At 35.9% G+C, this 20,888-nt stretch overlaps 1 protein-coding gene across 2 annotated transcripts in view; it reads right to left on the minus strand.

The window, feature by feature from the left end:
* Positions 1-3,490: 3,490 nt before the first annotated feature.
* The window catches only part of CCSER1 (coiled-coil serine rich protein 1), a 708,879-nt gene continuing 691,481 nt past the window's right edge, over positions 3,491-20,888 (minus strand). The window contains exon 10 of one of the 2 annotated variants that reach the window (XM_040599449.1): positions 3,491-10,253. In XM_040599449.1, coding sequence (XP_040455383.1) covers positions 9,768-10,253 — 486 coding nt within the window. In that variant the 3' untranslated portion in view covers positions 3,491-9,767. The remainder of the gene's footprint in view (positions 10,254-20,888) is intronic. The other variant, XM_040599460.1, reaches the window with a different exon arrangement.

Consider the following 20,888-nt stretch of genomic DNA (forward strand, 5'->3'; position numbering starts at 1 on the left):
TCTATATTTGAATCAAAGTAATATTAATGCTTTTGGGCTTTGAAGGTCAAGGCACTCATTTAGATATGGTACAAGGAAAATGAAGCAAAGTGGAAGAGTGTTTTATAACACCCTGACTTGAAAGGCTGTGATGGACAATACACGAACATGCACATAATATAAGCAAAAGAATACAGCAGAAAGAGAAGTTGAAGAGAAGAAAAAAATCAAATTAGGCCTGATTTTAATTATGGAAATTACTATTTTCACACCAAGAACAAGTGGGAAGTGGAGTAGGGAACTGAGAATTGTGGATGCAAAATTACTTTGATAGTCAGGAAATTGTGTGATAAGGAATTTGCAAAATACAAGGCAGAAAGAAAATATTTTTTTCCTGCAACACAGTAGAATTTTATGTACCCTTTTGACTGTGTAAAAAGTTCTGAAGAGGTGTTTGTACTTAATTATTACCACAGTATCAAATAGTTTCAATCTACAGTTCTCATCAAGTGATTAAAGAGCCTAGAGAAAAAATAACCACAGAAGCACAAAATGGTCGGGGTTTGGAAGGGCCCTCTGGAGATCATCCAGTCCATCCCTCGGCTGAAACAGGTTCACCCAGAGCAGGTTGCACAGAATTGCATCCAGGTGGGTTTTGAATGTCTCCAGAGAAGGAGACTCCACAGCCTCTCTGGGCAGCCTGTGCCAGGGCTCTGTCACCCCCAAGGTAAAGAAATTTTTCCTCATGCTCAGAAGGAATATGCAACACAAACTGCATTGCAGTTTGTGCCCGTTACCCCTTGCCCCATTTCTGGGCACCACTGAAAAGAGCTTGACCCCATCCTCTTGGCACTCACCCTTAAGACGTTTGTAGACATTGAGGACATCCTCTCAGTCTTCTCTTCTCCAGGCTACACAGGCCCAGCTCCCTCAGCCCTTCCCCGTAAGGGGGATGCCCCGGTCCCCTCATCGCCCTCGCAGCCTCCGCTGGGCCCTCTCCAGCAGTTCCCTGTCTCTCTTGACCTGGGGAGCCCAGAACTTCACCCAGCACTCCAGGTGCGGCCTCAGCAGGGCAGAGTAGAGGGGGAAGACAGCCCTCCTTGACCTGCTAGCCATGCTTCTCCTGATGCACCCCAGGGTGATCCCATTGGCTCACTTGGCCACCAGGGCACCTGACTCATATAAGTCTTCTGATTGCGACAGATTGCTAACAGCATTAAGTCGTGAAAGTATTTGAGTTTACTGAAGTGCAACATGTAAATCACCAACAAAAGTATGACAACAAGTCAAAGAAGTGTAAGCTATTTCAAAGAAAACAACGCAGGCTTATCATAGAATAACAGGATTTTTATTAACCAATTCTCTTTTGGCAGAAATGAAAGAAAAACTGTAAGAGCCCTTTATGTTCACTTCAAATATGGAAATATCTGAACGTGCACCTCTACAGTAAGGTTTAAAATAAAAATTCTGTATACATATTCAAAAAAATATTTAATTTTTTCCATCAAACATAGAAGTAAAAATAATGCCAACTAGAAATAGGAACAAATGTGTATTAAATAATACTAACAGAATCCCATAGCACTGTTTTATGAACTGCCTCCTCAAAGTAACCCATAGAAATTATATCCCTGGTAATCTGATTAAAAAACCAACAGAATGCTGCTCGATATTCTTCAGAGACAACAGTGTTTGTATCCAAAGGCTATGCATTTTTTTTCAGTCAGTGCACAAAGATTGAATTTGAAACAATCAGGTTCTTATTGCACACAAGTTACAAAACCTCAAAAGAATTTAAAAAAAAAAAAGAATAAAAAAGGAAAAAATCAGAAGACATGGGGTACTGTAATACTAAAATCAAATGTCAGGGTTGTGCCTTGAACATTTTAAAATACTAAGTAATACTTGCCTGTTAAATAGTAATTTCACTCATTTATGGCTTTGTAGAGTAAAACCACTAAAAACACCCATGAACTTATCCAGTCAGAACTTAAGATATTTTTTACAGCTTTCTTTTCAGGACATAACTGGAGTTAGGCACCTTGGAGCAAATATCTTCACTATTGTAAATTATGTTCCAAGCTGGTTTTTAAGTTGCCTTTTTCAGTGCCTTATCACTTAGATAAAATATTCTTGTGTTTTGGTTTTTTTTGTTGTTGTTGTTTTTAAATTTAAGTTACTATCTCAATATCAAAGTTAAATCCTGGACTAGAGTATGTTCACTGAAAAAGCTTTCCATTGCCTCATGTAGAACTGTACTCTTCTCAATACTCTTCAATGGTGCATTATTTATACTTAAGCTTCAAGTTAATATTTTCCTCCTTTTTTCATCTTTGTTATACTTTTAAAGCCTCTAATTCAAGTAATCTGTATGGTATTGCCAATTACATTTAAAAAATTGTTTTCAACAGTATATAACAACTGGCCTTGCAGTGTAGTGCTATTGAAATTAAATGGATATTTAGCAGCATACAATACAAAAATCAATGTTTCATTAGTATTTCAATGTTTATAGTGGCCAGTAGTTTTAAAAAAATTACCATCCTGAACAGCAAGATACTCATAAACAAGTACACAATGAGAAAATGAACAGATATAATGTCTAATTTTAATATAAAAAGCAGAACACTTCCATTAAAAAAAAAAATGCCTAAAGCTCTCTAATGGCCTTTGTCAATATTAAGCACCAAGTACAACTTTCAAAAATAGGCAGAGTTGGCCTAATTTTAATCCTCCTCAAATCATTTTCAATTTTACATAGGCCAAACTGGAGAGGTATTTGTGTAAAAGTTTTCTCACAAGAAACATGGTCCCTCATTGGAAAGGAAAACCACTTAACAACCCCACTTAATTGCAGCTGTTGATGTAGGGTGTGAGCCATGACTGTCTCCAGTTTTCCTTATTGTTTAGAGGATGCCAATACCTAGTGTAAAGGCATTAGAATGCTTGAATGAAATACAATTATACAAACCTACTTCAGGTAGTTAGACTATGCAAAGGTCAAGGCTTTACGGATATATTTTATTTTTTTTGTCTGAATTGTTTCTGCATTGCAATGCAATTGTGTTGTTCTGTTCACACATCCTTCAGATAAAGATAACACCCTGGTAATAAAAAAAGATGTAAATTCACCCAGGTGCTGCTTGATCAAAATATCAAAGCACCCTTATCCATACTTTGTGGTGTTACGTGATCATTTTATCCCATTTCTTGTTATTCCAAGAGATTTATTTTACAAATTTTACTTCAGTGTATTTCACATAAAATGGCTGGGCAGCACCACTCCCAGAACAGAAAAAGAGCTATCAATCTGTCACCCTTTACCCTTCCATTAGATTTTTCCCAGCTACAAAACATCTGTTCTCCGCATACACAGGTTATTATATACTGTCCATCCTCTTAAACAACATCAGATGCATGCATCACTAATTAAGGACTTTTAATTGCTTATATTCTCCTTGTAATATTAACCATCTCTACACACAATCTGTAGAGTATATAAAAAAAAAAATTATGTTTTCTGCACTGTTAACCATGGGAAAGAAATATAGATTTTTTTGAAAAAATTAATGATGTGGAGAACAAAGCCTGATAGTATAGCTGGACAAGGGACTTGAGTAGGAATGCTGTTTCTTACCTCTTCTACTTATCTGGGGGTTTTGAAGAGTATTTATATGTAGATATAAGTGAAAATACTTTTTATACATCATACCTTTCAAACAACAAATATGAATGAAATTGTTTATGTTAGAAAAAATATTCGTTTGTTACCTTGTCAGAGAAGCAGGATTTGATTGTTTTACTTTGATGGGACTGTTCACAAGCTTAAAGTTAAGAAGAAATTTCTGAACCCTGTTGAAATCTACTTAAGGTAACAAAAAAAATACAAGCTAATTTGTAGTTCATATTAAGCCTTCACATAAAGTGCATTGACATAGTGGAAAATCAAAATAAATTAAAATTCTACTACTACTGTTGATATACATTTAAAAACTACCCTATTAAGCCCTTTCCAATGCAAAGAAAGCAGGCTTAAATCAGGCAATGCATTTGTTTATACAGGTGCTTAAGTAAGTTTGTCAGTCTTTTGGGGTTGATGTATATCAGCTGTAACCACAACACATCAACAGAGCTGGAGCCTTCAGTTAGGAAGCAGAATTTTTTCTGTGATGTACTGCTTGCTGTTCTAGCAGCAGTACAACAGTTCTGGTAGAAAATATTAAATATTATAATGATCAGAGATTACAAAAATCCAGTGGAGCCTTCTTAAAGCAGAATGACACTATGGCGCAACCTGTCTACATAACAAGCACAAGTCCATACCTAAAGGGAATGTTTCTGAAATCCAGAGAGAAACAATAAGGGTCACTATACAAAATAGGAGGAGATATTCTTTGCATGCTAGAAAGATGTTCTCAGTGGAGCAGTTTCTGCTTTATAACCTCTATAGGGTTTTGGAAAGCTGGCTGATAATGATGCTGCATCCATCAGATCCTTACAAATCTTTCATAGTTAAGAACAATCAGAATAGGTATTCCACCCCCAGGAATCATATAGGGACCTTCAAGTAAGTTTATAGTTGCCCTGCTTTTCATAGGACCAGGATTACCTCTGCAGAAATCCTCAACAGTCTTCCATTTGTGTTTCAAGTACAGGACTGAGGGCAAAAGGACCCATAACTAGGGTAATGATTTACTGGTAATGAAGGTAACAAAAATGGCACATCCAAAAATATTTCACAGCTGTACAAAATGCAAATGACAGCTGTGGCTACAAATTCTCTCAGATTTATAGGACATTTATGCTAACAAAAGTTATTTTTTTTTCTTTTATTTGGATACAGAGAGATATTTTAACTGTATTTTAAAATAAAATTAACCACAAAAAAGTTTTGAAATACTTCAGTATGTTCCTTTACTATTAACTTTGCAGCAACAGAAAATCCTTGAAGATAATTACATCCAGACAGTTCCCCTAGACTGAAATTACACTGCAAATCTCAAGCCCCTCAGAGAGGACAGATATCTAGTGTCTTTTATACTAGGAGTTAGTATGATATGCATCACACTGGATACACTCTCACAACCTGGACAGATTGTCAGTGAGGACACAAGATCCACACAGAGAGAGTTTACTGGGTTAAAAACAGCACATGGCATTTTTATCTTTAAAAAAAATAAATATGAGCAAGATATGTTCTGCAGCTGCTGAAATTTCCAAATGATCTTAGAAGTGCCTTACAGAGGACGTTACAGTAAACTCCTTTTAAAGGCAGTCACGGCCTGCATGATTTGAGTATGTTCTCCTGAGAGATCTCTGCCAACTTCTTGCTAACTAGAAAACACTAAAATAGATCCTGGAAATGCTGCTGTGTGTTTCTCCAAGCTGGGAAAACACCTCCACCATTACTTTCAATGTACTTTCTCACTCTGTACTGCCTGGCTCATGTGGAACAAGCTTCAAACAGTAAATTCTCCTCCAGAAAAAAAAAAAAAAATAAATCACCAGTAGCAAGAGTGGAAAAAAGAGGGCATAGGACATATTTCATTAATGCACTCAGATACAGTATGCTTTCGAACCACTACAAACATCTGTAAGAGGACTCCTCTGGATTTTTTTCTCCAGGTAGTTATTTTAAAGTTTTGTTAGAGGTCACTTTTACTCTACTGGACTTCATTTATGATGTGCATAGATGTACGAAGAGTCCTGCATGGATTTTTTTTTTTTTAATTATTTTTATTTTTATTGTTAATGTGAAGGGGAAAAAAAAAAAAAGAACATTCACTATAGATTGTATGGCATTTTTGCTAGATTAAATCTTTTCTTGTCTTTTCTGTAAACCAGGAGAAATTTCTGATTTCAGAGGTCTCCTATGTATAAACTGAGACTAATCGGATTAAAGGCCACACCAGGTGACTTAACTCAGTATATTCTGATTGAAGTCAGTGTTACATCAATCATCAAACCAGTGGAGATATGGCACAACAGTTATGGCATATAAACTACAGTATTGACTCGTAAATAGCCTTTTTTTTTTTTTTTTTTAAGTTTGGAGAATATACTGTGTATTTAACAGTATAAAGTGAATCAGCACAGACAGAAATCATTACTTCCATACTGGCTTTTAGGAAAGGAAAAAATATAAACCTTTAGGCAGTTACTGCAATGAACTTGTAGGACAAACATGAATATCCTAGGTAAGCTTTCCAATGCTTATCTAAACCTCATGTGAACATCTTAGTCTGGATATAGTCTCTTTAAAAATTTCCAGAAAAAAGACATGTAAGGAAAGTCCTTCTAACATTCATGTGGATGCGTGTATTTTGGAATGAAAAGCAATGAAGTTAAATAAAACAGTCTGGATTGAAAAAAAGGAATCCATTCTGGCTGTTTCATTTTAGGTATAGAGGGTCAGACCATCTCGAAAAGGTGGCAGAAATTTATGTCGCTGCATGCTTTCAGATGTCGGTAAATAGTCTAAATAAAGAAGAGGCTTGTAGTAATACTTATCCCTCTGGTATGCACCAGTACGCAGCTTGAACTTCATTCATGTGTACAAGGTATACCAAAAAAAACATTTCCACTGCTCTGAAAGCCAAATATAATAACAGTACTGGACAAGTTTTCCTTCCATCTTAATGATTTGTGACCAGGGTTGGCCCTAGCATGTTACTGTATCTTATAAACACATCTTGTAGAAGTATTCTGGTAAGCAAAATAAGGGTAAGCCTAGAGATGATATACTCTTTCAGGTGTGGCTCTATTAAATTACTAAAAAATATTTAGGACACAGATCTAATGTTTCTTTTGACCAGTGATTGTTTGAAAAAATGGGACATTGCTTCAAATGGGAACAGCTTTTCTTTGGGGATTTCCTCCTTCTTAAAATGCCCTCTAACACCCTAAAAGATACAGAAGTAACAAGAAGTAATTTTCAGTAGAAATTTTACAGTTATGCTTTGTTATACAGAAACGTATTTTAAAAAAAGGAAAAAAGGTACATCTGTGGAAAAAATAATAAGTGCCTTTTCCCCCTGGTGTCATGTCTTTGGATATGTACAGCCTTGGAGAAATGTATAAATAATTTTATACATGGAACTCTTAAAAAACTAGAGATTTTTAGTACAAAGGAATCAATTCACTGCAAGAATGCCCACATGCTGTTGTTTTATGATTTACTATATACACAAGAGGATCAAATGAAGGACCTCTGTTTTAAAGTTACTGCTGTACTGTACATTAACATGTGGCTAATACCCTTCTCCAGGTGAGATTTACACTTAGTATTACAAATGACATAACAATGCTGAAAATACTGATATAAAACAGATTCAAGATGACATTTTAAAAATATCCCTCACTTTAATTGAACTGTTTTCTCCAGGTTTTTTTAAGTATCAGCTTTATAAAAGATTCTCCAAGAAAATAGTAGCATTTAAAATGTTCTTTTTGAAATGTATAGATGGATTTTTTTAATAAAGTGTAATCCAAAAGTCTATTATTCCAGGACAAAAAACAACTACAGATTCAGCACATAAGTTAAAATTGTAGAGTTTTTTTGTTGGGGTGAGGTTTTTTTTTGTTTTATCTTTTGTTTGTTGTTTTTTGTTTGGTTTTTTTTTTTTTTTTTTGTAATGTAGTATAGTGCATTTGTATCCTGGAAAAAAAATCTCCTTGATTACTGTGTATGTTAATTTATTTACAGATCTTAAATATAATTGCATACATCAACATTTGAGATGAGCAAGACTAAAATGTATTGTAAGAACCAACTGTCCTTTCAATCTACCATGACTTCATGAGATTGCTCAGAAGAAATGTGATTCTGACTAGTGAAATTCTGTTACTACTATTTTTAACTTTTTTGGTAGCCTTTAAACTATGAGTTTCAATTCAGGACTGGGAGTCTTGAATACCCATAGTTAATTCGGTCAAGCTGTGTTTGTGATTTTTGCACATTCTGTTTTGGCAGTAGCAAAGCACACACAACCATGAAGAAGTTTGGCAAATGTTTGTCTTGGTTCTTATGTATCCAGCTCTGGATACACAAAATTACCACTACAGAATATTTAGACAAAACCTGCTCTCTTCAACATCAGATAATGTCATAAAATTTGCTCTAACCAAATTAAAGCCATCAATAAATAGAATCCTGAAAGTTTATGCTGCTGAAATTACTTTGCAGAATATCTGCCAAGCTCCTAGTTTATTTTTTTCTTAATCTAACCAACCCTTGTATTAATCCAAATATTAAGTAGTTAAGCAGATATATTTAACATTAGGTAGATTTTGTGTGATTAATTAATTTTATATGCCCTATGTGATTTACCTTTTAAAAGTTACAGCATTTTTTTTTTTGTGGCTACAGAAGCTTCATTTTTCATTATAAGCTACTTCAGTAAAGTCACATCAGTTTGGTTCTTTGTGTGATGCTCCTTTGTCTTTCATTATTAAATCACCAGTTAAAGACAGAGGTGACTTGTCTCAGATCTGTCTCAATTGTATTTAAGCCACATTATTTATAATCTACTAACTATATATCCTATTATCATTCAAACAGATTACCCTCCATCAGAGACATTGTAAACTAAGTGTCATGTTCAGTATAAGTGACATGTTTAGAGTAAATTGACTGAGATGCCTGTTTTCAAGCCCTCTGAAAGGGAAAAACAGGATCTTTTGCTACTGACAAGTCTACAAGTTCTACGGTGTGATTAGATGATTTCATATTCCTATGAGACCAGTATGCTACATGTCAGGCAGCATTAGATTAATCTCACTGGTGTGTAATATGTCAGAACCAGTAAACCCACTGACATGGTATAAACCAGGTCGTTAAGTGCATGTGATACAGTCTACAGAAATTATGACTTACACAGGTAATTTGGACTGGGTAATAAGACAATTTCTCTCACTTTAGTCTTCCACCCATTTTTGGTTTGGGAAGTGAAATGAAATTATATGATGCATTACATAGCATAGAATGTCACATTGTGTCATGAGCGATATAGTGCCTGTACAGCACAAACATCACCACAACTTGACATGCCCCCATGGAAAAAAAAAAAACAGTCAAACAAATGTAGCTAAATAAAGGTGGGGAGAGGGAAGAGAAGGTTGAGGCACCAAGCTGACATCCTTAATTTGGGACCCAATTACTGACTCAAATACCCAGAAAGCCTCTATGATCCTTGCTGTAGAGAAAAATCAGTCAATTCCTCTACCTGTGGCACGAGGCATTAATAAAGTACATACAGCAAGAAGTGGTAATACACCTCTACAGGTGAGCAAATTTCATTGTATTAAAAAAAGTCTAAAAAGAGGGTCCTCGAAGATTTCTGACTCCTTATTTCCCTAGTCTCTATGAAATTCAAGAGGGTTTACTAATTACTTGTCTATTCATTCCTCACATCTACTTTAACAGTAACATTATTAAACATACACAGTATTATTTAAGATCACCTTCTAGAACTTCAGAGAATGATAGTGGCTTATAGAGGGGGAAAAAAAATTTTTAGCCAATTTTGGATTAGCAATGCCAGCCAAATGGTCCCACTTATTATACCCATTATGACTTCTGCATGACAAATCAATCTAGTTACCTGACAACCTAGTTCATCCTTTTGTGACAGTCCCAGATGAGAAAGTATGGAACCTACAGACAATGTTAATTTTTTACTTTATTTTTTTTCAGGTAGCAGCAGATGAAAACTGAAGACTGATCTCTAGGTGAGTTTATGTTCCTCTTTAACCAACTCTCCTTCCATGGAAAGAATACAAGCACCTGATTACCCATCTTGTTGACCTAAAGTCTGTAGCTCTGCTGTGTGTAAATTGTGGTGAAGGAAAACATTTTTTCTGCTGTACATGTGTAAAGAGATGGGCCCCCTTGGAGGCTGTCCGAGTCTGCCTGTGAAAGTGGTGTGCTGCCGAGGTACAGCAGTTTGGTCTTTTGGAGCTCCTGAGAACACTGGGTAGCTGTCTGTCTTGGATGCTGGCTTTGCTGTACTTGGTGCCGTGGTGGCCAAACCGTTCTGGGTGACCTCTGAAGAGAGGGCTTCGTATGTGCCTCTAGTGTGCTTGATGACTTCCACGATCTCCTTCTCTTTTAGGAGGTTGCTCAGACACAAATTAGACAGCTGACAGCTCTTGCTTTCATAGGCCATTGCTTGGTTGCCTGAGGAGTATCTAAAAGGGTCCTCGATGGGAGTATGTGCTGACTTTCTGTCCCTTGTGCTGAGATTTTGGCTCACCATTCTGTTTGGATATGTAGCCTAGGGAAACAAAACAAAAAAAGTATTAGTAGCAGAACACAGCAGGAAAATGGTGTAGGAAAAAGCACTCCTCACTACAGATGTACAGCACATGTGGCTGGCAGACGCAAATGAAAGCCGAAGCTCAAATTTGTTAAAACTCTCAAAGCACTGCTAGCATAAAATAGGAGTATTGTTCATTCATATTTAACAGAACTAATATTGAAAACTACTTATTACAGGTAATGATTTGGGCATATTTTTTTTAAATAGTTTAAATCAAAGGAAGTGTTGTGTTTTTTTTCCAGAACATAATAAATGGATAAATAGCCTCCATGAATTGTAAGCAGATTTTCAGAAACATGATGAAAAAATAAGAGTTTTGATTGCAGAGAGTTCAACACTTAATTCTCTCAAATACTTATAAAATTTAAACATCTTTTGTGAATATCTTCATGCCTCAGTTAGGCTCAGAACATGCTCAGTTTTCATTGTCCCTTGAATCTAGGTGTTCTGTTGTGTACTTACAGTTAAATACATGCCAAAATGCTCTGCCAGAGCAGAGCAATAATTTTATTTCAGCTGCCTGGAAGAAATACAGTGTAAGAAGGATTCCAGCATGTTAGCAACTTTTGATGCTGTTTCAGCATGCATGCATTTGTATTTGTTTAAATAAGGAGAATTTATCTGTATATGGCAAGCAAGATGACTGCATACACTTAGCCTGCCGCTTCATTTTGTCCTCCACAGAACACCTGGCTGGGGAAGAGATGATGGGGCTGTGGGATCTTCTCTCACACATTTTAAATATATACTTTCAATGTATAAAGTAAAATAAAGTGTTAAGGGGAAAATGCTAATACAGTCAAAGCAGAGTTGTGCCTGTTCCAGGACTGACTGTATGAGGTAGCTTCTAGAGGTGATGTGCAGGAACTGAGATCACAAGATGTGCTTGTGGCTGAGGAATGGCCTCAAGCTGTGAATGTTCAGAAGGCTGGTCCCTAGAGGAACTCGAGCTTTGAGCCTACATGGCTTCATAAGAAATCTTCATCTCTTTACATATTGGTACAAAACTTATATAATACAAATTTGCCCAATTAGAATTAAATACCTGAGAGCTGTATGAAAGTTTCAAAAGCTGTTGACGTAACCTACTTTACTGTCTTTTGTCATCTAATAGTGTGTGTGCAAGTTAAAAAAAAAAAAAAAGAAAGAAAGAAAAAAGCAGTGAGTGGAGTGGTGGATGCGTTCCACTACCTTCTCCAGATACATTGCCATACAATGTTTCAAGGAAATCTTTACCTTACATTGCAATCAGTGCAGCTTCGAATTTATTTTTTTCTTCTTTAACTAGTCAGATTACAGTAACTAAGAGGCAGTTATGTGAAGGATTATAATAGAATCAATTGTACCTTATTTTAAAATTTATTTTGGAATACACATTTGTCCTTGTTTTATCACTGTCACACTTTCCCAGGTACTGGTTAAAGCATTTGGGTAATTTGCAACAAAAATCCAATTTTACTCCAGATAGGTTTTCTGCAATAGAACTCTGAAATGACATAGTAGCAGCTTCGTGACATTTACATTGCTACATGGGCTCTGACATTGCAGAACAAAGCTGAGAAATTCAAAAATTATCCCAAGCCTTACAACAGTACTTCGCTAAAAACTTTTCAGGATGTTTCCATGATTCCATAGGAAACTTTTATATATTGTTTCAGGACAATCCACATCACTTCACACACATTTCTATTTTAAGCAACACAGAAGAATGATACAGTCAGTATTCACAGCCTACATCCTTTCTTTTAGCATAGGCAGGCTAATGGTCATGCTTCTATGCAGATCCATACACAGGTTTGGATACAAGTACTGCAGTGCATTTTAGGCATCAGAGATGGCATTTTCAAAAATTATTAGTACTGGAGTAACACTTCCCCAATTTAATTCAGTGTTGAATGCACCCAGACTCACAAACAGGAGTAGAACACTTCTGGAAAACATAATTTAAGTTTTTATGTCTGCAGAACATAGAGGTATATATGTATTTCTATGCCAATAAATAAAATCTTCCTACTGGGACAAGACAGTCAGATTCAATGTTCTGCCAAAAATCCCTGCATTTGTTCTAAGGGAATGGTTCTGGAGTTATCATATGTCACCCTATGCCCTTTGACAACCTAAAGACTGATATCATAGAACTGAGAGGAACTTAATGATGGGACATCTAGTCTATTCGATACTTCTGGTTGGGTTCAGTTCATCCCTGTGTTGTTCCTGACATACTTTTTCTAACAAGTTGTGAAGCACATTCATCAACATAATCTGTACAGCCTCCTCTTCCACTCTTCCACTACATTACCTTTACTTCTAGGAAAGGTCTTCCTAATGTATAAACCAAATCTTCTGTCTGCAAGTCTATTCCTTCTCTCTCCTTCTTCCATGGAAATGAGGAAAGAATTGCTGTTTGACCTCTGAATACCCGTTTCTGTCTTTGAAGAACGCTGTCAAGCTACCCCTTAATCTCCTCTGATCTAGAATAAAAAATATCACATTGATATTTTCTCATAGGACTCATCTTCTGGACTCTTGAGTCATTCACCCTTGTCTTCTATATAGATACTTTACACGAATTCCACATTTTTTTCTTGAAACAGATTATCCAAGAGTATAGTACTTAAGGTAATCTCCTACCACTATGAAGCAGAAGAAGCACTATTAATCCTATGAAGGACTTCTTCACCTGTTTCTTTTTAATTCACTCCAACATGAGGTTAGTAATTTTCTTTGGAAACAGCATGATTGTCCACAATAGTTCCAAGATTTTTGTTCTACAAAATTATTACTACATTGTTCAGCTAATTATTATTACATAGACATAATTCCTCATTCACCCGTGTTGAATTTAATAATTTTTTCTCTGATTTTTTCTCTCATGTATTAGGATCATTCTGAATTCTGGTTTTATCCCTTAATATCTTTTCCATCCCACCCAATTTCATGTAAACTGTAGATTTAGTAAGAATATTCTCTAGTCCACAATCCAGGTAGTAAATTAATAGTATCAAACACTATCAAACCCTACTTACTATAGCCTTCTGTTTTAACACTGGGCCATGGGTAAGTAATTTCCAAGAACAGTTTTCCAGTTTAGTCTGTATTTGTTTAATTTCATCTGCATAGTATGTTTATCAGACAGTATCAAAAGCCTTACTAGAAGCAAGAAATGTGATATCTAAAGCTTTTCTTCTAGCCAGAAAGCCTGTTACTGTGCTGTTGAATGAAATTAGATTGGTTTGGCAATTTATTTGATTTCTAATCCATGTTGGCTCTTGTTCATTTAATTTTCTTCTATGTGCTTATAGTTTGTTTGATTGTTTGCCTCAAGTTTTTGTCTAAGAAGTGAAGTTAAACTAACAGAAACCTTATAATATATTTAAGGTGAATCATGACGTCTTCCAACACTCTACAAAAACAGACACTGATACTGCACTCTGATCAGTAATAAATAAATACACCTCAAATCTTTTCATAGTGGTATACACTGCTCAGTAGAAAGTCTAGGAATTAAGAACTGTTTCTTGTCTTACACCAGTTATTAAAGTGCCAATGAAACATGTAATTTATCTGTTTAGTCAGCAACTATCCTTGTTATTCTCTTCATTCAGTGAGATTATTCAGTCATAAGCAGCATGAAGTGAATAATCCGAGTTTAAACATGTTGCTGCAGACCTTTGTAGCCTTGGCTACAGAGACCACTTCCAACAAGAAGCATGACCATTGCTGGAGGTCTTGGATACAAGCTGTCGTAAAAGCCTTGAGAATGGTTTCACCGTTACCTTCCTCTCTTGAAATTGAATAAAAAATAAAAACTTGTAGGAAAAAAATCTTATGAAACAAATTATACCAACAAGGTAGGTGTTAAAGTAAATACAGAACAATCTACTGCTTTTGAAAATGAAAAGTGCAGAAGCAAGTACAAAGTAAGGCATATTGCTGAAACTGGCTACCAGTTAAAGGTACAAGGCATGATTACATTATTTTTTTTATATTGCCTTTTTAACTTGATCTTGATGAAATGCTCTGTTTTGAATATGTGGAACCGTGGCGTTCCTTTGCTCTTCCTAATCAAGGTTATATTTCACACAAAATATTTTCATTTTAGAAAACACATGCTGGGTTTGTAGGTCTCAAGATGCTTGCTTCTGGTTGCTGGCCAGTGTGGTGAGACAGTGTGCATATATATATGATGAAATATTTAATTATATATATATATATATATATATGATGAGGGAAAGGCCCTAATTTTGTGAAGCTGTAACTTGCTGAAATTCCCTTTCTATTGAATAATTAAACAAAAAACGGGTGGTGACAAATTAAGAGCTAATTTACCTAGATTTTAAAACATCAATAGAAATGTAGAATATGCCATCAGTATTCTAAGGCATTGGTATGACCCTGTCTCCAGCAATAAGACACAGGTGGTAAACAAGGAAAGACAGACTCACTCTATGAGATGCATAGTTAGACACCAAATGAGCAGAGATTTTAAAAGAAACACTGCCAAAAAAGCAATACTATCATTGCTATCTATGACACATTACTGAAGAATAACTTCTGATCAGGAAAAGAGAGAACAGTGGTCAGATGGGTGTCAACATCAACAAGATATCCTTCCCCCCACCCCTGCCCCAGTAACATTATTCTCCCCCCAAAATATTATCAATAAAAAGTCCAATGCTGATTTGAATTTCATGCAAGTTTTTTTGCTGTCATTCAAACATTTTTATGAAAATCACAACATACAGAATTTTAAATAATTGCATTTTGTTGTTCATTCGCTGAGTTCAGATAGTTTAGCCTGAAAGAATGTAGTCCAACCAAGTTTTCTTACTGGCCCATTTTACAGTTATTTAGAATTGTCATCATCTGTTCAAAATAAGAAAAATATCCCAGAATGAAACGCTCAAAGGTGAAAAACACACATGCAGCACCAACAAGAAAGATACTTTGGAGAAACTCAAACCTTTCTTTTTAACTTACTTCTGCTTATCTTCCTGTAAATGTTTCAAGCTAGATTTTCTGCAGTGGACTCCTAGGTATACCAATTGCATGCTATGAGTGTTATATGTGAGCAAGCAAAGCCACAATCCCAATGCATCTGTTTGCCAATTTGAAGGCTGAGTCCTTATCCAAAGCCGAAGGTGGCTTCATGCCAGTCATGTTCCAGCCTAGCCCAGAGCAGCTGCAGGGCTGCTGTAAACTGCTGCTTGGCAGTGCTCCAAGGAGCTGATCTGCCAGCTGGTGCCTGCTGAAGCAAAAAATCCATTCATCTCTTTCCCTTTTATTTTTCAGCAGCTCAGCTAGAACCAACAACTTCTCTGCCCCAGAAATCCCAAAATGCTACCCTACAGTATGCCTAACTGTGGACCCAGGAAATGGGCTGTAATTAGGATGCAAATGTGGCTCTGAAATTTCTTTCAAAAATAGCCCATTTTAAATATATGGAGAGAAAAAAAGCAGCCTCCTTTGTTCTTTCAAATATGTCTTAAAGTTCAAGAGAACATCTGGATTTGAATTTCCTGATCAGCTTAAGTACAATAAAAGTGCAAAAAAAAAAAGAGAGAAAAAAAGAAAAAGTATTTCTATTAAAATCTGATTGGCTGTAAAATTTTGATAGGTTTGTATCATGTTCATTGGTGATTTAAGGTACATGAATTTCTAAATACAAAATTTAGAAAGATCTAAATATTTTCATTTTGATTATTCCACACTGGTGCTAAATACATCAAGACTGAACCAAAAATGGAAACTTAATATTCTTAAAATATTTCTTCCATTATTTTTTTTGAGAGTTCCTCTTTTTGACTGTCAGTCTGGCAATTTTTTCTTATATTCAGAAAAAAATCCCCCAAACCCCTCAATGACCCACTTTAAAGTAATGAAAACTGACTACTCTTACAGAAAGCTCCAGAATGGAACATGCTATTAAAACCACACTGCAGCCATTCATCACTTTACATTTTCAAACCCAATGAGTGAAATACGACAAGTTTTAACGACAAGACAACACTGCTGCAGGACATTTGAAAATGGATATTGTTGCTGACTGTCTTGTGATAAAGTACTGATATAAAATGATAGAAAAAGACATGAGTTACAAAAACACCCCAAAAAGGGTGCTGATATTTAAGATGCCTGTGCCCAGAGGCATCTTGGAGTCTTAGATGACTATGATGCAATTCTGCCAAGTAGAACAACTTTCTTAAATGCGTCATTCTGACAGCTGGCATAGAGAATAAACCCAAACAAAACACTCTCTCACCAGTGTACCCAGTGTACCCTGACAACCAACTAACAATGGCATATTCGAAGAACACGCTTTTACCATCCCAAAGGATTTTTGCTTTCAGGGGTGTTAATGGAAGCACACCCTAGAGAGAATGACTATTCTGACAGAAACCTGAAGACTTTCTGGATTCCCTCAAGTTCTCTACCACTTAACTATTTTGTGTTTGTGAGTACATGATAATGTAAAATGTGTTCTCCAATGTAGTATTAACTATAAAGCCCAGCATAGCTCACTTGGCCCTCGTCAGGTCTCAGCTGGACTGAAGCATCTTCTACAGAACTGCCTCCATTTGCAGCCTAGCCCAGAATTCATAAAATGTAAAGCAATGTAAAGAACTCCAGAAAGAAAACAAGGTGCTATAGCTCTAGATTTCTTCAAAGGATGGAAAGGATGAAGCCCTGCATCATGCATTTGAATTTATATCCCTTCAGATGCTTTTCACAGTTCTGACAGTTTATATAAGTGCAGATCTAATTTACCAAAACACAGGTTAACCCAGTACTTTGGTATGCCACATTTGTCACTATGTCAGCTCCTTAATTTCTACACCTCCTCACTTTTGTGCTTACCAACTTCCAGCCTAAAGATGATCCAGTACAAAATGTAATTTAGCTGCAGCATGTAATTGTTCTTCATCCAAGTCTCCTAAAAAGCACTCACTCTTACTGATTTCAGTAACACCTGAGAGTAGCTTTTACAACCCAGATCTGTATTTATTGATCAACGGATGCTGCCTTCTGGCAACATGCGACACATGAAAGAAAGAAAGTCCAGTGTGGCAAAATAAGGCATGGACTAGTATCAGCAGGTTATGGGTAAGAACCAGCTGCTTATCAATTTGCAAGCTGTCATCTATTACAAAATGAATGCAGTCAACATAAATCAGAAACATTTCCCTTTCTGCCCTTCAAATACCTTTATTTGCTTACTGAAAGCAAAAAATTACGACACACCAAAATGCATCCCTCTTCCCCATAATGCCCTTTTAACCAACAGGCCAGTTGAATACAAGTGAACTACAGCAGTGAACTAATGTCCTAACAGGATTTTATGGTAGTGGTTATACAGTGTGACAGAGGGCTTAAATAAGATATTAATCTTCTCATAGCATAGAATGATCTTTGAAAAAATTAATTTATGTAATTAACAATGTGCAGTTAAGGTGTAAATGGATGTAGTGGTGTTTTATAAAGTAGGAAAAAAATAGTGAAGAATTCCCCATTAATTTCTAGTAACTTACAGTAAATCACTACTCTGCATTCTCAACACTGCATTTCAAGGGTACACTGGAAGATTTTTCTCATGAATAAAGCTAATAGAAAATTTTGCATTTTACAGCTGTTTACTATGCCTTCCAAATTAAACATTTGGAACTATGGAGTCATTCACCATTGTTAGTTATTTTCTTAAAAAAATGCTACAAAATTAATTTAGATGATACTGAATACACCTTTTTATAGCCTATGACTTAAAATTATAAAATTATAACTATAAAAATACAAATGAAAATTAAAAGCTACTAATTGGCGTGGATATTTCAATGACATGACTACGTCATATCACACACTATGTAAAATAATAAATCTTATTTTACTCAGTCCATATCTAAGACATCCCAAAGATCAGAAAGTCAATCCAGGAAAAGTACTTTTTACCAGACAGACTTTTCTTATTTCAGACCTGTGGATAAAATGGTAGGAAAGGTGCAATGGACTTTTACCCCCATTTAAAAAAAGTCTGTTAAACCCCTAATCTTGGATTCTTACAACACCTCTGTTTCTCTTGATGCCTTTGGCATCTTTTACTGACCCTCAGTTTCTTGGGGTAGCTGCAGCTACTGCATCTAGTGATGAGGAAAATATGTTCATTACGGTATACACAGGCTACACCTTTGGTTATGGGCAGAAGTCTAGAATAAGGTGCCCAAGTCAGAGTTGCTCAGGGACCTTCTAGACTCCATTCAAGGGGACTGGAGAGGCCCCGTGTTCACCCAGCACCACAGGTCTCACTGTCTCTGTGCAACCCAAGAATCAAGGGTCACTTGTGCCACACTTTTAGCTACAGTCTTAGAGAAAATCGTAAGCGTCTACGAACAAGGTCCTCTTATGCCTAACTGATGCAAAATGGACTGGTAGAAGTGGATCCATGGGAACACTAGGGTCACTTCAAAAGAGTTCATGCAGTGTAAGAAGTGGAGTATGACACAAAGGTCTGGGGAGACACTAAGGGAGCTTGCTCTGGAATTACAAGTAGGAAAACTGCACAAGTGCTAATTAGCCCTTCTGAAAGAGTGTGCTACTCAGCTGATATTTATTGTTATGCTAAAACAGGTGTACTGGCTTTGCAAGCCAAACTAGTATTTCTGTACAGCATTTGATGTGCCATGTTGACATAAGTTGTTCAAAGACCTCTGCCTTGTGTCTTATCTATGCTTTTTATGGCCATATGCCTGAAAGCTGTGAAGTCCATTTCTAGCCTCCGGCCTGATGTGTGGTCACTAAAACCTGATTATCACATCTGTAGATCATCTGAATTAAAATTGACTTGTGGGTAGCAATTACCTTTGTCAACTAACTTCTATTATATGCATGTTCAGGTTTTACAAAGTTTCTAATTACAGTTATCTATTTTCCTACTGTAATGTCACCTAATATGAATTCCTATAGTACAAGAAATTCCACATGTAAAATGAAATTCCTATGACTATATACTCAGATAAGATACTACGATACAGTAGTCTCAAAAAGATTTAAATTTGCAATGTTCATTTGTCTATACACTATATAGCTCTATACCTGAGACACATTTCTAGGAAAAGAAAGAAAAAAAACATAGTGTCCACATTAATTGCTTATGAATTATTTAAAAAGTGGAGGAATGCATTAGACATTATGTTTACAAATGTATCCCAGTTATCTTTAGAATAAGAACTTTAAATATTTTGACATATGAAGCTCTTGCTTTATCAGGTGGACATGCAGGAACTCAAATCTCTGTTGGGTCTCTGTGTATTTTTATTATCTCACCTTCTATGAAGAAAAGAATCATGTATACTTACCCTTAACTTCAGGACTTTCTTGTCTCACTTTCAATTGAATGTCACAAATCAGATTTCTAATGAACTTGTGCCTTTCATAAAAGGGCACACAAACCCCCAGATGGACCGTACTTGGCCAACACTCACCATTTTGCATTACACTCTTTAACAACAATAAAAATGCTTCCATTAAACTGAGTTTCATGAATTAGCATCCTTAGTTTTGAAACCAATACAGGCTGAACTTACAAGAACAGCAGGGGAAATTGTATACATTGGCAAATGATGTTCAGCTACTGTCATGTTAATCAGTGACAGTGTCCCTCAGCTCAATATACAGTCTGCAAAGGAGAAATCAAAGGACTGACAAAAATGGCATATTTTATCCTGATGACAAGAAAAGAAATCCTAATTGCCCCTTTAATTGACTTGGTTTTTTAATTTTTATTACAAGATTTCATAGATCAAAACATCCTGAAGAGAAAGAAAAAATAGTATTTTTATTTCAATATAGATATGAGGACACCTCTTTAAGGAATGAAATATCACAGAGTAGTCAGATTTTTTTTTATCCCTGAAGAAAATTTCCATAATTAAGTTCTTTTTGTGGTTAGACAAAAAGATTATAACATCTACAATCAAAACCTAGCTGTAACTGGTCAGGTTCAGTGTGTTCAAAAACATGCAGAAATAATTTAGACTTCTATGACAGGATGAAGCACTACTATTCTGGAAGGATACTGGCTTTAGGATTCAGCCAGGAAAAAACAACAACCCTGTATGCACTTTGCACCATAGGATAACACTCAATGAATCAGATTTCATTCATAATATAAAAATTTCCCTTAAAATATTTTCTTCAAAATTCTTCTTCAAAGATTTTACTATCTATGATGGCTGTAAATCTATGCTGAGTGACTCATTCCATATCTAGTTCTTTTTAGGTATCGACAATCTTAGAAATAAGGAGAGAACAAATAGGATTCTGTTGGAGTAGAGAATAACAGCTCTGCTTCTTTTTGGTTTGGGGGTTTATTTCCTGTTAAACCAATGACACAAGAACGTATTGACTTTGTTGGTATGGAACTAGTGCATATAAATCCTGTTCTCTGATCTCCATCTGTCAATCTCAAATATATTTACAGTAAGAAAATCTTGTCAGGGAGAGGAAAGGGACTCACAGCCAAGAGGTATACGTAGTTGTGGGGGAAATGTGACCTCCATAAGGAATCCATACAACTGATTTACCTGAAAGAGATATTGC

Source organism: Falco naumanni, chromosome 1 (assembly GCF_017639655.2).
Source record: "Falco naumanni isolate bFalNau1 chromosome 1, bFalNau1.pat, whole genome shotgun sequence".
Classification (NCBI taxonomy): domain Eukaryota; kingdom Metazoa; phylum Chordata; class Aves; order Falconiformes; family Falconidae; genus Falco; species Falco naumanni.